Here is a 17,431-nt window from a genome sequence, read left to right as displayed (position 1 = left end):
AGCCTAAGCCCCACATCTGGCAAACAATTATGCTTGTTCCTGATTGGGATTTCATACAAGCAGAACATTAAGTATATGCATAAAAGCTTTCCAGACTATGCACCTTAATTGGAAGGTGAAAAGCTTAGGGTTGGCTCCTCATTTGGTACGTATCACCATAGCACCATTCAGGCAGTAGAATGATGCCAATCTACATCAGCTGACAGTCTGAACCCCCATGGAGAAACATAAGAAAAATGGCCAATAGAAAGTTATTTTCATGATGACTGAATGTATGCCAGTCTGTTGTATGCAAAATTATAGTCACAGTAAGAAGCGAAATCATGACTTAGCCAATATTTGCATTTCTTCTTAATGAAACATTTCATGCACCATAACTGATGGAATAGTTAGAAAAAAAGAAGAAAGCCTGACAGCCTATTGACATATCTTGTTTGTAATAATTTTAGACTCACTTCTTTGGCTATTACAGTAGCCTCGAGACAACCTCTTCGAAGAACATTTTTGACCCAATTAATTTCACAATAGTTCCCCAGAGTGAAGGTTGTGGTTTATTATTTTTCAACGAACTTTACGCTTGACAAAGGAAATAGTAAAAAGAATAACCTTTGGTTTAATTTTATTTCTTTTATTAAAATGCCTTGCTTTTGTTTGCATATGTACCATTAGTAACCAAATGTATAATATTATTTGCTAAGGTCCTTCACATGGCAGCTGTATCTATGAATCCCTGCATCTCTGTTGAACTTCAGAACTGTTTTATGCAGGGATCTTCACTCTCATGGTCAGTGGCAGGATCATGGTCTACAAAGGTATTTTGTAAATGAATGGAATGTAGAGAAACTGAAAATATTATCACCCTTTTGGCAATTAAAATATAAGCTACCCATTCCTTTTTCTGTGGTGTAAATATGTTCTTGCAGTTGTATGATGTTTTATAATTTTTTAAGCACTGTAAGTCCAAAAAAGATTTTCTCCAAAATATTATTCTTTCGCATCTTGTTTTCAGTTCGACAGTCTGGCAGAACCTTTGAGCTCTGTACTGACCGACTAGTCATTTCAATATTGAGGTTAACATGGATAAAGTCCTTCCTGGTGTAGGCCTAGCATCTCAGAGACTTGCTTCCTTTCCACACATTACCATGAGAACTGTGCTAGCCTCTCTCTCTTTTTTGTCCTTCAGGTGCCCAAGACAAAGTTTCACAGTAGTAGCCATCTGACTCTTGAATTGCATTTATAAGTTATACTTCAAACCTTGCAATTTAAGATGCAACATGGCCTCTTAGTCTACACCTTCTGCTAGTTGTAGATTCTGAAGGCTCCTTCCACTTGTTCCACTAAGCTAGACTTTTCTAGCTATCAGATTAGCTTTCAAGTCAGGTGCTGTGGGGAGTCATAGTGTATATGATTCCTTCATTAGGAAACGTTTGTTACAGCTAAACCTCTAAACTATGTTAAAATATTGCTACAGAGATGAACGCCTCAGAAATGTTTATAATCTAGGGATGTTAGAGTATAACCGATTAATGGATAAGCTGATGTTTATCAGTTAATTGCCTCAGTTACACTCAGTCAGCTCCCGGGGAAGTGGTTTCACTGTGGCAGGGTAGCAAAGCCACCTCCCCAGGAGCCAGGGAGGCAAGAGTTGACTGCTGCTCGTGAGCCCTCCCGAGAGGTTTCTCTGCAGGCTCTATAGCATGAAGCCTTTGCTGTGGGCTCTGTAGTATAAAGCTAAGCGGGCAACTGTGTAACTGCTGAGATTTTCAGTGGTTACATGTTTACCCTATTACACAATTTGTAACATCATGACTGGCTTCGTTTTTTCGAATGGCGAGTTTTCAGATCAATTTGAGATATCCAATGGTGTGAAGCAAGGATGTGTGCTGGCCCCAGTGCTAGTCAACCTCTTTTTTACATGTGTCCTCAGCCACACAGTCAGGGACTTGGACCATGGAGTCAGGCTTGATGAGTCACTTTTCGACCTTTGTCGTTTGAATGCTAGAACCAAGACACTTGAGAGGCTCATTCTTGAAGCCCTTTTTGCTGACAACTGTGCACTTATGGCACACAAGGAATCTGATCTCCAGCTGATCTCAAGTTTGCTGAAGCAACTCGCCTCCTTGCTTTGACCATCAGCCTAGGTACTGTTTCAGCCTGCTCCAGGATCTGCTGCTCTCCCCCTTCAATCTTTATTGAAGGAACAGAGTTAAAAACAGTGGACGAGTTTAAGTACCTCGGCAGTGTGATAGCCAATGACGGCTCCCTTGACAAAGAAATTAATGCCAGGATCTGCAAAGCCAATCAGGCATGAGGACGTCTGAGAGCACGAATGTTGAATCAGCACAATATTTGACAATCCACTAAACTGAAAGTATACAGGGCTGTAGTCTTGACCTGTTTGGATGTGAAGCATGGACCTTATACAGAAAACATGTGAAACTATTGGAGCACTTCCACACATGCAGCCTGAGGCCATTACTGCACATTCGATGGCAGGCACAAACTTGGAAGTCCTTGACAGAGCAGGAACCACAAGCATTGAAGCCATGATTCTGAAAGCCCAGCTTTGTTGGACAAGGCACATCATTTGAATGGAGGAGTCAAAAATTCCTAAGCAACTCCTCTATAGAGAATTCTCCCAGGGCAAAAGGAATCAAGGTAGGCCTCAGAAGAGGTATAAAGACTGTGTAAAGGCCAACGTTGGTCATGCTGGATTAAAGCTAAAGCAGCTAGAGCTGCATGCAGAAGACCGAACAGGCTGGAATGCTCTCGTACAACACATATATGACAACTTTGAAGAGCAGTGATGTATATGCCTGATTGATGCTCGTGAGAGGAGAAAAGCAACAGTAGCAGCCACACCAACAGAGCCACGACAATTCCTTTGCCCCCACTGTGAACGTCCATGCCATTCAAGGCTTGGACTCCTCAGCCACATATGAGTCCACAACCGATGAGCCTGTGCAAGCTCAAGACATCACGTCAGACACGACAGACTACCAACAACATCCCTATTATAATAAATAGAAATTTGTTAATAGGGATATTTGTTAACAGGAGGCCCAGTTTGCAGAGTACGCATCCTGCATACTGAACCTATTTTTGCTGCAGCCATTGACTCTGAGGTTTGGAAGTAGTAGTTCCTGTGGAAAGTGGCTCAGTACCATTTGCTGGCCCTCAGAATATTCCAAACCCTGAGGTCCCCTTACCTATATAAGGGTATGTCTACACTACAAAGTTAATTCGAACTAACAGACGTTAGTTCGAATTAACTTTGCTAGGCGCTACACATGCAAACCGCTCGTTCGAACTTAATTCGAACTAACAGTGCGCTTAATTCGAACTAGGTAAACCTCATTGCACAAGGACTAACGCCTAGTTCGAATTAAGTAGTTCGAATTAAGGGCTGTGTAGCCACTTAATTTGAACAAGTGGGACGCTAGCCCTTCCCAGCTTGCCCTGGTGGCCACTCTGGGCACCACCAGGGAAACTCTTCTGCCCCCCTCCCGGCCCCGGAGCCCTTAAAGGGGCACGGGCTGGCTACGGTGCCCGTGCCAGGTGCAAGCCTGCCAGCACCCAGCCAGCAGACCCTGCACCTGGCACGGCTCGAGCCGGCCACCCGCTACCACGCAGCCCTCCCCCTCTTCCCGGGACCAGGCTGGCGGCTCCCGGGAGTCTGCCCAGGTCCGCTAGACCAGGCGGGTGCCCGCCTCTTGTGCAGACATCGTGGACCTCATCCACGACCTCTGCACTAGGCACAGGAAAGTGGCAGTCTAGGGCAGGAGAGCTGGAGCTGGAGAGCTGGAGCAGGTTGGCATGAAAATCAAGGTGGTCCAGTGAGACCCCTGACCCTGAGCCCTGAGCTTAGAATGGCCGTACTGGGTCAGACCAAAGGTCCATCTAGCCCAGTAGCCTGTCTGCCGACTGCGGCCAACACTAGGGACCCTGGAGGGGATAGACTGAAGACAATGACCAAGCCATTTGTCTCGTGCCATCCATCTCCAGCCTTCCACAAACAGAGGCCAGGGACACCATTCCTACCCCCTGGCTAATAGCACTCCATGGACCCAACCTCCATGACTTTATCTCACTTCTCTTTAAACTCTGTTATAGTTCTAGCCTTCACAGCCTCATACAGAAAGGAGTTCCACAGGTTGACTATGTGCTTTGTGAAGAAGAACTTTCTGTTGTTAGTTTGAAGCCTGCTACCCATTCATTTCATTTGGTGTCCTTTAGTCCTTCTATTATGGGAACTAATGAAGAACTTTTCTTTATGCACCCTCTCCACACCACTCATGCTTTTATAGACCTCTATCATATCCCCCTTCAGTCTCCTCTTTTCCAAGCTGAAAAGTCCCAGTCTCTTTAGCCTCTCTTCATATGGGACCTGTTCCAAACTCCTGATCATTTTAGTTGCCCTCCCCTCTCCCACCCTCTCTCTTCCCCTCTCCCACCTCCTTTTCCCAGTCTCCCCGAGTTTTGTTCAATAAAGAGAGTTTCTATTTTTAAACACACGTGTCCTTTATTTTGTACATCAGGAAGGGGGGCTAGGGAGGGGTAAATGGAAGGAGGTGAGGGAGGAATGGGGTACGAGCCCCCGATGGGGAGGACTGGACTGGCTCTGCGGGCTCCTCGGGGTGGAAACTCTCCTGAAGCCCCTCAATTGACCCCCCCCTCCAGATGGCAGCCTGCGGCAAGTGCAGCCGGGCTGATGGCCGAGTGCTGTGATGTGCCGAGTGTGGGCACTCCAAGCCAGGACTGCTTTGCAAGCGGGGAACCCCTGAGAACTATCTGTCTGGGGTGGGGTTCGGGTCCCTTTAAGCACAGCCCTCGGCTAGCCTGAGGCAGCAGCTCCACACTCTAATTCCTAACCTGATGCCCTGCCGGCACTGCTTCTGGCCATCCTTAACCTCAGTTCAGGGTCCACTCAATGTGGACATGCTAGTTCGAATTCGCAAAATGCGAAGTCGAACTAGTTTTTAAGTCTAGATGCGCTAATTCGAATTAGCTTAGTTAGTAATTAAGTTAGTTCGAATTAGTGCTGTAGTGTAGACATACCCTCAGTGATTCTGTACTCAGTGATGGCTTACACTTTGAAATGCATAGGAAGAGCATATCGTGTCAGAACTGTGTGTCATTAGAAAGAAAAGGTGAATCACCAATAAAATATACTTACCTCTCTCGCTTTGTCTCTCTAATGTCCTGGCACGAACATGGCTACAACAACACTGTATACTGTGGGTCATGTCATACATACTGTAGAATAAAATTTGCTTTCTTAGTAAATATTTTTAAAAATAATCTACAGTAAGCAACATTACCTGGCTGTCAATTCCAAGCATAAGCAACATGGAGAAGAACAGAATTGCCCACAATGGAGAGACAGGTAACTGTGTTACAGCTTCTGGATAAGCTAAAAATGCCAGTCCAGGACCTGGTAAGAGAAGCAAGAGATGGGTTGTTAATGGTATGTCTTTATTTTAGCTTTGATATAATACATCAGAATGGGGAAGGTATTTGCATGCTCTGGTACTTCAGTTTTAGATTTGTTTGCCAATCTGTTCCAGGTGCAAGTTGGGCTAGGACAGCTATAACAGAGACAGAAAATAAACTTCATTATAGAGAAATAAGTGTTACTTCAAGTTCAAATGTTTTAATTTAGGATTTTGCATCTTTGGACTCCTTGGTGAACTATATCGGCTTTAGATCTACACTCAAAGGCTGTGTCCAGACTCAGGGTTTTTTTTCGGAAAAAGTAGCCTTTTTCCAAAAAAATTTCACCTGCGTCTAGACTGCAGCCGCGTTCTTTCGAAATTAAATCGAAAGAACGCGGCTCTTCTTTCGACGGCGGTAAACCTCATTTCATGAAGAAGAACGCCTTCTTTCGAAAGTGCTCTTTCGAAAGAAGGCGTTCTTGAATGTAAATAGGGCTTCTTCGAAAGAGAGCATCCAGACTCACTGGGTGCTTTCTTTCGAAAAAGCAGCTTGCTTTTTCGAAAGTTCCGTGTGCAGTCTAGACGCTCTCTTTCGAAAGAGGCTTGCAGTCTAGACATAGCCAAACAGTTGCTGATAGCTGTAACTACAGCCAGAGAAGTCCTTAGGAAATGTGCAGACAATTCCCCTCGGTGTGGACAGAATAGATAATAAGAATATCAAAAGTAGCTCTGCTGGAGATGGAGATTTACTTCCTTTTATTTAGAATACAACCACTTGCTATTTCATGGAATTATTTCTATTGCCATGTACATCACTCAAGAACTGTTTTCTAACAGTGGCTCAGGCCAGATGCTTCAGAGAGAATGAACAAAACAGGGCAATTCCAAATGATCCATCCCATTATTTAGTACCAGGTTCTGACACTTGGAGGTTTAGAAAGTCCTGCAGCATGAGGTTGTATTCCTGGCCATCTGGGCTACTATCAACTGATGGACATATCCTCCATGAATTTAACTGTTAAACGTCATTCACAACATCCCCAGAAACCAAGTTTCACAGGATGACTTTGCAGTCTTTGAAGAATTACTTCCTTTTGATAGCTTTAAACCTGTTGCCTATTAATTTTATCTGGTGATGACCAATTCTTGTGCTATATAAAGGGGTAAGTAGCACTTCCCTATCATTTTCTCCACATCATTCATGAGGGGTATTTTAATCAGCCTCTACCATGTCCCACTTAACTGTTTTTTTCCTAAGATGAACAGTCCCATCTTTTTAATCTCTTTTTTTTATATGGAAGCTGTTCCGTGCTCCTAATCACTTCTGTTGCCTTTTTCTGTACCTTTTCTAATTCTAATATATCTTTTTTGAGATGAAGCAACCAGAACTGCACACTGTAATCAAAGTGTGGATGTGTCATATAGTGGCATTAGGATATCTATTTTATTATCTATAAACTTTTCTAATGGTTCCTAATATTCTGTTTGCTTTTTTTTTATTGCTGCTGCACCTTAAGTTGCAGGGTGGGAGGTCTAGGTTGGATATTAAGAAAAACTATTTCACTAGGAGGGTGGTGAAGTACTGGAATGGGTTACCTAGGGAGGGGCTGGAATCTCCATCCCTAGAAGTTTTTAAGTCCCAGTGTGACAAAGCCCTGGCTGGGATGATTTAGTTAGGGTTGGTCCTGCTTTGGGCAGAGGCTGGACTTTATGACTTCCTGAGATCACTTCCAGCCCTATGATTCTCTGATTCTATAATTAAGTGACTGTATTCAGGAAACTATCCACAATAAGTGAAAAATCTCTTTCTTGAGTGGTAACAGCTAATTTAGATCCCACCATTTTGTATGTGTAGTTGTGATTATTATTTCCAATGTGCATTACTTTGCACTTTTCATCATTGAAATTCCTATGCCATTTTGTTGCCCAGTCACCTAGTTTAAAGAGATACTTCTGTAATGCTTCACATTCAGCTTTGGACTTAACCTCTCACAAGTAATTTTGTATCAACTGCAAACGTTGTCACTTCACCATTCACCCCTTTTGTCCAGAATACATAGAACAGTGCTGGTCCCAGTATGCTTGGTTTTTTTACCATGAATCACAAGGACTGAAAAATGAAGTGAAAAATTACTTTAATTAAAAAAGGAAAAAGCTTGCTTTTGTTATCTCAGCACATTGGGAACTACTGTTAGTAGGTTGATGGAGAAATTCACAACAGCTAAAATAATAATAGAAATAAAAAATGGGGTGCCTCTTCCTAAAGTGGATACCCTAGTTATTAACTGTAAATTTAATAAAACCTTATTCAGTTTTCACAGAAAATAAATTACATCTGTGATAACTGGCAGGAACATACTGTAGCTTTTGGAAAAGCAAAGTAGCATACAACATTAGACAACTGAATCGTCTGTTTCCATATCCACATTGCATACACATTGACGTTTGCTGGTCAACATTATGAAATATGATTGGAATGCATCCTACTAGGGATGTTAGTGTATAGTTGTGCAAATGATTAATTGAATATCCTGGGCTTATCGGTTAATCCTAAAGATGACACGCACTCCTTCCTTCTTGCTGACTCTGATACAGAGGCAGCAAGGGGGGTGGAGGTGAGAGCTGGTGAGAGCTGGAACACACAGAGCTGCCTGCCTTCTTACCCCTAAACTGCAGCTTTGATAAACCCAGCTCCCCTCATGGACTGGCTCCTGCCTCTGATAAAGAGGCAGCAGTGTGAATAGCAGGGGGCTCCCCAGAGGTGGGGCCAGGAGTGCACTGGCTGCCAGCCCCAACCCTGGGGACCTTTGAATAATCATGTAATCGGTAAGATTTGGTGTGGTTACATGGTTATTCAATTAAACAATATCTAACATCGCTATTTCCTACAAGACAAAAATGCCAGAAAGAGAAATGTGCGCTTGTTTTGCTGTGTTCCCAAGCCTCAAGGAAATACAGAGCAGAGGTTGCTAAGATCATGTCTAAAAATTCCTCTCTTAATTCATACTACTATTTGCAAAATGAAACTGGAACTTTTAGATAAAATATCGGCAATAAATATATTAAGATTCAAAGACCAAATATTTCAGGTTGTATTGTGCAGTTTATGGTGTATTAACAAACCCACATGTTTAAAAATAATATTTGAGATGGGCCCAACCCAATATAGCAGATCTGTATTGCTCCATAATTTTGGGTGGTGGGTTCTGAACTGGAATCTGCAGACAAATGTTAGGGTTGGCTTGTATCTCTGGACTAAACCAATAATCCCAGGTCCAAACACCATAATACACAATGTATGAAATCCACATATTGAGCCAAGCTCCTTTCTGATAATAATGATACCTTACACCTAACAAAAGGGAGCAAGTATTCTTCAGAGCTTAATCCAAATCAGTCCGATGATATATATAAATCAGGATATGAACCACATTTTTTTCCAGTGTTGCTTAGCAAAACAGAGTATGCTTACAAAATCAAATCCCAACAGGAACATGGAACTGCCAAACTAGATTTGGCTACAGCACAGCATCTGTAGTGTAATTGTCAAAAGAAATATACACAATACAGGCAGTCCCCGACTTATGCGGATCCGACTTATGTCGGATCCGCAGTTACGAACACGGACTGCGGGACCTCGCGGTCCCGCCGCCCGTGTACTCCCAGCGAGAAAAGCTGCTCTGCGTCTGCCTGGTCTGCAGACCAGGAAGACGTGGAGCAAGGCCGCGGAGGGGCTCCGGCAGAGGAGCAGCCCAGGTGCGCCTGGGCTGCCCCCATGCCGGCTTCCCCCGAGGCTTTGCAAAGCCCCTCCGCTGCCAGAGCCCCTCCGCGGCTTTGCAAAGCCTCGGGGGAAGCCGGCAGGGGGGCAGCCCAGGCGCCCTGGGCTGCTCCGCTGCCCGAGCCCCTCCGCAGCTTTGCAAAGCCGCGGGAGAAGCCAGCAGCAGGGCAGACCAGACGCGCCGCGGCTGTCCCGCTGCCGGCGTCCTCAGAGGCTTTGCTCCCTGTCTCCCTGGTCTGCTGGTCTCCAGCAGACCAGGGAGACGGGGAGCAAAGCCTCGGAGGACCTGGGCGGCGAGACCGCAGTGCGTCTTGGTCCGCCGCCCGCGTCTTCCTGGTCTGCTGGGGGGGGGGGGGGGGCGCAGCTAGTACGCCCCCCCCCCCAGCAGACTAGGCTTTTCTCCGGTCGCCTGTGGCGAGCAGCTGGGGCGCTGCTGGTTGGTCCCGCAGCGCTGCTCTGGTCGCTACTGGACCAACCCGGCAGCACCCCAGCTGCTCTGCCCCAGGCATCCCCAAGTCAGCTGCTGCTGAAACTGACCAGCGCTGACTACAGGAAGCCCGAGGCAGAGTTGCTCTGCCCCGGGCTTCCTGGAATCAGCTGCTGATCAGTTTCAGCAGCAGCTGACTCGGGGAGCTTGGGGTTCTTAAGTTGATTCTGTATGTAAGTCGGAACTGGCGGTCAGTTTCAGCAGCGGCTGAATCTGGACGCCAGTTCCGACTTACATACAGATTCAACTTAAGAACAAACCTACAATCCCTATCTTGTACATAACCTGGGGACTGCCTGTATTCCAAAAGCCACTTCCACAATATCATAAACTGCTCTTTCAATTCAAGTAGCCTATCTCCTGTCTGTGAAATCAAGGGAATGTCATTTGACTAAGGATGTTAAAATGCAGTTAATTGACTAGTTGACTAGTTGATGAAATTTCCATGACTGGTCGATAGGCACTGCCGCATTCCTCCTTTGAAATGTGCAAGAGCCCCAGCAGGAACTCCCAGTGGAGGGCAGGGGGGGTCTTGTGCATTTCAAAGCCATGGAGGCTGGGGTGGGTAGGGGACTCCATGCTAAGGGCTCCCCTATCCCTTTGAATCACACGGAGGCAGCAGTTTCAATGGGGCAGCAGCAGCACAGCTCCTCGCGAATCTGGGATCAACTGGGGACTCCCCAGCTAATCCTGGGTCCTGGGGAAATGCCATGGGGAGGCCAAGATCAGCTGGGAATCTCCTGCTGATCCTGGTATCCAGGGCTGCTCCTTTGAATCCCCGCAGAGGCGGTGTTTTAAAGGGGCAGCCTGCTGCACAGCTGTGCAGCTGCTGCCTTGGAGTTTCAAAGCTGTGCAGCATTGCCACTTTGAAGTACCCCTCCGCCCCCTTTGCTGCCTCTATTTCATAGGGGCAGTGGGGGGGGGGGGAGGAGGGGGGGATGGAGAAGGGGGGGAATTGACTAGTTGACATTACTATTTGATAAGCAAATGCTTATTGGATAGTCGACTAGTCTTTAACATCCTTACATTTGACTGGTATTTTTTATTTCCATTTGCATATTGTTTTATACCAATGTTGCTGAGAAAAGTAGCAATACACCACTACACAGTCCAGCAAATCATGTGCTTGCTGATCTTATAGAAAGGCTCTTTACAAGAGCAGCTGCAGATAATAATGACAAAAACTCAAGTCCAAAAAGAGACATATAATAGTTTCATGACAGTGCATATCACTTTTTCAGAATAAAAAAGATATGAACTTCTGCAGATATGGAAGAAAAAATAATGACAAATAAAATCCAAAACTAATACTATGTATTAAGTCCCATCTGGACATTAGAGGCATTTACGTCAATATTAGAGACTGATACAGGTTTCTGAATGCGTTCACTTCTCTCTCAACTCTCTTTCCACTATCCCAATCATCATTGGGTAAAACAGTATTCTGGAAAAAAAAACCTATGATTAAGACACAATAACCACTCATAGACTTTAAGGTCAGAAGGGACCATTATGATCATCTAGTCTGACCCCCTGCACAATGCAGGCCACAGAATCTCACCCACCCACTGCTAGAATAATCCTCTCACCTATATCTCAGATATTGAAGTCCTTGAAATGATGGTTCAAAGACCCCAAGATTCAGAGAATCCCCCCGCAAATGACTCATGCCCCAGGCTACAGAGGAAGGCAAAAAACCACCAGGGCCTCTGCCAATCTACCCTGGAGGAAAATTCCTTCCCGACCCCAAATATGGTGATTAGCTAAACCCTGAGCATGTGGGCAAGACTCACCAACCAGATACCCAGAAAAAAGTTCTCTATAGCAACTCCTATCTTCCCACCATTGGCCTATTTACCACTGATAGTGAAAGGTCAATTAATTGCCAAGATCATGTTAGCTCATTAAACCATCCCCTTCATAAGCCCATCTAGCTTTATCTTGAAGCCAGATAGGTCTTTTGCCCCCACTACTTCCTTTGGAAGGCTGTTCCAGAACTTCACTCCTCTGATGGTTAGAAACCTTCACCTAATTTCGAGTCTAAACTTCCTAATAGCCAGTTTATATCCATTTGTTCTTGTGTCCACATTGGTATTGAGCTTAAATAATTCCTTTCCCTCCCTGGCATTTATCCCTCTACTATATTTAAAGAGAGCAATCATATCTCCCCTCAGCCTTCTTTTGGGTAAGGTAAACAAGTCAAGCTCCTGGAGTCTCCTTTCATAAGACAGGTTTTCCATTCCTCGGATCATCCTAGTGGCCCTAATTTGCACCTGTTCCAGTTTGAATTCATCCTTCTTAAACATGGGAGACCAGAACTGCACACAGTATTCCAAATGAGGTCTCACTAATGCCTTATATAACAGCACTAACACCTCCTTATCCCTACTGGAAATACCTCACCTAATGCATCCCAAGACCGTATTAGCCTTTTTCACAGCCATGTCACAATAGTCATCCTGTAATCAACCAGGACTCCGAGGTCCTTCTCCTCTTCCATCACTTCCAACTGATGTGTCCCCAGCTTATAATTAAAATTCTTGTTATTAATCCCTAAATGTATAACCTTACACTTCTCACTATTAAATTTCATCCTATTACTATGACTCCAATTTACAAGATCATCCAGATCTTTCTGTATGATATCCCGATCTTTTTCTGAATTGGCAATACCTCCCAACTTTGTGTCATCCACCAACTTTATTAGCATACTCCCACTTTTAGTGCTGAGGTCAGTAATAAAAAGATTAAATAATAATGGTCCCAGAACAGATCCCTGAGGAACTCCACTAGTAACCTCTCTCGAGCCTGACACTTCACCTTTCAGTATGACTCGCTGTAGTCTCCCCTTTAACCAGTTCCTTATCCAGCTCTCAATTTTCATATTGAGCCCCATCTTTTCCAATTTAACCAATAATTCCCTATGTGGTACTGTATCAAATGCCTTACTGAAATCGAGGTAGATTAAATCCACTGCATTTCCTTTATCTAAAAAAATCTGTTACTTTCTCAAAGAAGGAGATCAGGTTGGTTTGGCAAGATCTACCTTTTGTAAAACCATGTTGTAATTTGTCCCAATTGCCTATGTCTCAATGTCCCTAACTCCTTTCTCCTTCAAAATTTTTTCCAAGACTTTGCATACTACAGGGGCTCGTCTACACTGGCCCCTTTTCCGAAAGGGGCATGTTAATTTCACAGGTCGTAATAGGGAAATCCGCGGGGGATTTAAATATCCCCCGCGGCATTTAAATAAAGATGTCCGCCGCTTTTTTCCGGCTTTTAGAAAAGCCGGAAAAGAACGTCTACACTGGCCCCGATCCTCTGGAAAAAAAGCCCTTTTCCAGAGGATCTTATTCCTACTTCAAAGTAGGAAAGTACTTCAAAGTAGGAATAAGATCCTCCGGAAAAGGGCTTTTTTTCCGGAGGATCGGGGCCAGTGTAGACGCTCTTTTCTGGCTTTTCTAAAAGCCGGAAAAAAGCGGCGGACATCTTTATTTAAATGCCGCGGGGGATATTTAAATCCCCCACGGATTTCCCTATTACGACCTGTGAAATTAACATGCCCCTTTCAGAAAAGGGGCCAGTGTAGACGTAGCCAAGGGTTGTACCGTTTGACTGGAGAATTGCTAATATAGTTCCTATCTTTAAGAAAGGGAAAAAAAGTGACCCAGGTAACTACAGGAATATTCGAAGTAGGAATAAGACCCTCCGGAAAAGGGCACTTTTTCCGGAGGATCGGGGCCAGTGTAGACGCTCTTTTCCGGCTTTTTTAAAAGCCGGAAAAAAGCGGCGGACATTTTTATTTAAATGCCGCGGGGGATATTTAAATCCCCCGCGGATTTCCCTACGACGACTGGTGAAATTTACATGCCCCTTCCGGAAAAGGGGCCAGTGTAGACGTAGCCCTTGAGTTTAGAGATTCATTAAAAATTTTTGCTAATGGACTTGCAATTTCATGTGCCAGTTCCTTTAATATTCTTGGATGAAGATTATCTGGGCCCCCCAATTTACTCCAATTAAGATGTTCAAGTTTGGTTTCTACCTCGGATTTGGTAATATCTACCTCCATATCCTTATTCCCATTTGTTATGTTGCTGTTATCCCTAAGCTCTTCATTAGCCTCATTAAAGACTGAAACAAAGTATTTGTTTAGATATTGAGCCATGCCTAGATTATCCTTAACTTCCACTCCATCCTCAGTGATTAGCGGTCCCACTTCTCTCTCTCTTTTTTTTTTTTCCTATTTATATGGCTATAAAACCTTTTACTATTGGTTTTAATTCCCTTTGCAAGGTCCAACTCTACATGACTTTTAGCCTCTCTTACTTTGTCCCTACATGCTCGAACCTCAATAAGGTAGCTTTCTTTGCTGAGCCCTCCCATCTTCCACTCCTTATATGCTTTCTGCTTTCCCTCACAATCTCTTAGCATATTAACTGCAATTTACTTAAAATAAACTATGTTAAAAGTGTTTTTTTTAATTCAGGAAGGTCATTTAATATTTTCCCTATAACTGTACTGCTTTCATAGGGTGCATCTACACAGCAGGGGTTAACTCGAAATAAACTACGCAAATTGAGCTACGTCAATTGCGTAGCTTATTTAGAAATAGCTTATTTTGAAATTGGGAGTGGCTACACAGCACTTATTTCAAAATAGAGCACTCTTCCTCTGACTTCCTTTACTCCTCATATAATGAGGATCACAATAAGAAGTTCTCCAGCTTGACAGTATTTCGACATTATTTCAAAATAACTTTCTGCTGGGTAGACGCAAACTATGTTATTTTGAAATAATGCTAGTTATTGCGAAATAATGTTGCTATGTAGATGTACCCATACCTATTCTATAATTGTGGGTGAGTCTGACATTTTTCAAAGTTTTAAAAAAAATTTAAGAACCAAACTGTGAAGAGAGAATGACCCATGCTGAAAACATTCTGTGTTCTGTATTCATCTCATGTTGCACAGAAAAGCCCACTAGATCTTGCTCCGGCAAGAAGAAATATAGTAACAGATGCACATTATTTTTTAGCATGAAACAGCTACTGTATTTCAGCTATTTGCTTCAGCCTGGATTCATAAAGGAAATTTAAGTGTTGCAATACTCAGTGTCAGAATACCTAACTTTTAGATGTTTAATAAAGTTAGTTTAACAAGCAGAATGATTAATCAAAACAATCAAAGTTAGAATAATTAACCTATATAACAAAAAGGATTTAGTATAATTATTGACATATATGAATATTATAGAACAATGAAAAAATAATGGGTGAGCAGAAGTTAGAAGACACCATTGCTGCTAGTCTGCTGCTTTTGCTTCAGAAAAGCACGAGAGCACATTTTTGGTTTTAAGTTGTATGGATGTGTAAAAGGAAATTACTCACCTTGTGCAGTAACAACTGTTCTTTGAGATATGTGTCCCCATGGGTGCTCCACTGTTCGTGTCAAGCTCATCATGGTGCCACAGATCAGAGATTTTTCTAACAGTGTCTGGCCAGGTTGCACATGTGCGGTGGGAGGGGTGCATGCTGTTTGGACCTTGAAGCTCATAAGAACATAAGAATGGCCGTACTGGGTCAGACCAAAGGTCCATCTAGCCCAGTATCCTGTCTACCAACAGTGGCCAGCACCAGGTACCCCAGAGAGGGTTGACCGAAGACAATGATCAAGCGATTTGTCTCCTGCCATCCCTCTCCAGCCTCTGACAAACAGAGGCCAAGGACACCATTTTATCCCCTGGCTAATAGCCTTTTATGGACCTAACCTCCATGAATTTATCCAGCTTCTCTTTAAACTCTGTTAGGGTATGTCTACACTACCCCGCTAGTTCGAACTAGCGGGGTAATGTATGCATACCGCACTTGCTAATGAAGCCCGGGATTTGAATTTCCAGGGCTTCATTAGCATAAGCGGGGAGCCGCCGTTTTTAAATCCCCGCTGCTTCGAACCCCGTGCAGCGCGGCTACACGGGGCTCGAACTAGGTAGTTCGGACTAGGTTCCTATTCCGAACTACCGTTACTCCTCGTGAAACGGTATGCATACATTACCCTCCTAGTTCGAACTAGGAGGGTAGTGTAGACATACCCTTATAGTCCTAGCCTTCACTGCCTCCTCTGGCAAGGAGTTCCATAGGTTGACAACACGCTGTTTGAAGAAGAACTTCCTTTTATTAGTTTTAAACCTGCTACCCATTAATTTCATTTGGTGTCCTCTAGTTCTTCTATTATGGGAACTAATAAATAACTTTTCTTTATCAGCCCTCTCCACACCACTCATGATTTTATAGACCTCTATCATATCCCCCCTCAGTCTCCTCTTTTCTAAACTGTAAAGTCCCAGTCTCTTTAGCCTCTCCTCATATGGGACCCGTTCCAAACCCCTAATCATTTTAGTTGCCCTTTTCTGAACCCTTTCCAAGGCCAAAATATCTTTTTTGAGGTGAGGAGACCACATCTGTACACAGTATTCAAGATGTGGGCGTACCATATTTTTATAAAGGGGCAGTAAGATGTTCTGGGTCTTATTTTCTATCCCTTTCCTAATAATTCCTAGCAACCTATTTGCCTTTTTGACCGCCGCTGCACACTGTGTGGAAGTTTTCAGAGAATTGTCCACGATAACTCCAAGATCTCTTTCCTGATTTGTCGTAGCCAAATTAGCCCCCATCATACTGTACGTATAGTTGGGGTTATTTTTCCCGATGTGCATTACTTTACACTTATCCACATTAAATTTAATTTGCCATTTTGTTGCCCAATCACTCAGTTTGGTGAGATCTTCTTGGAGTCCCTCACAGTCTGCTTCTGTCTTGACTATCCTAAACAGTTTGGTATCATCTGCAAACTTTACTACGTCACTGCTTACCCCTTTCTCCAGATCATTTATGAATAAGTTGAAAAGGATTGGTCCCAGGACTGACCCTTGGGGTACACCACTAGTTACCCCTCTCCAATCTGAAAATTTACCATTTATAAATGAGCTTGTGCGCACAGCCTACCTGCCCTTAGTTTCTTCGTTTACAGCCTGTCTACTATAGTTGATCTGAAGAAGCAGTGAGGATGGGTGGATCATGGAGTACCCATGGGGATACACATCTCAAAGAAACATCATTACTGAACAAGGTGAGTAACTTCCTTTCTTCTTTGAGTGATGTCCCTGTGGGTGCTCCACTGTTGCTGACTACACAGCAGTACCCCAAAAATGGTAGGAGGGCTTTGGATTAATTTATGTGAGCTGTGGAAAGCACTGCACTGGCATCATTGGAATTCGTGGTCAGCTTCATAGAAATTGCATAATGTCTCATGAAGGTATGCTTAGATGATCAAGTGGCAGCACAGCAACTGTCCTTAAAAGGTTGCTACAGCTCATGTTGAATGAGTTCTAGGAAGCTTAGGGAGATGTCTGCCTTGTAGGGAGTAGCACTGGGTAATACAAGATCAGTTTGGAGGTGCACTGAGGAGAGATGCATCTGATGAAGTGGGTCATTGCCTAGGAAAGCTCATGCTCCAATAAATCTGTTAGTCTATAACATGTCACAGGACTTCTCATTGGTTTTGAGAGGAGAGAAGCATTTCTCGAAACAAATAACTTGTGTGACCTGCGAAACGGTTGTATGCAGTCTATATAAAAGTACAAAGCTCTCCGTATGTCTAGGGTACGTCTAGACTACATGCCTCTGGCGACAGAGGCATGTAGATTAGGGTACCGGACATAGTAAAATGAAACGGC

General features: G+C 43.8%; 1 protein-coding gene across 2 annotated transcripts in view; it reads right to left on the bottom strand.

The window, feature by feature from the left end:
• The window catches only part of SLC6A1 (solute carrier family 6 member 1), a 211,887-nt gene that overhangs the window by 20,006 nt on the left and 174,450 nt on the right, over nucleotides 1–17,431 (bottom strand). For both annotated transcript variants that reach the window (XM_075939324.2, XM_089781101.1), the window contains exon 10: nucleotides 5,322–5,434. In XM_075939324.2, the coding sequence (XP_075795439.1) occupies nucleotides 5,322–5,434 (113 nt within the window). The remainder of the gene's footprint in view (nucleotides 1–5,321; nucleotides 5,435–17,431) is intronic.

The sequence above is a fragment of the Pelodiscus sinensis genome, chromosome 11, assembly GCF_052426305.1.
Source record: "Pelodiscus sinensis isolate ZL-2025 chromosome 11, ASM5242630v1, whole genome shotgun sequence".
In the NCBI taxonomy this organism is placed as follows: Eukaryota; Metazoa; Chordata; order Testudines; family Trionychidae; genus Pelodiscus; species Pelodiscus sinensis.
This window is presented reverse-complemented; position numbering and strand designations above follow the sequence as displayed.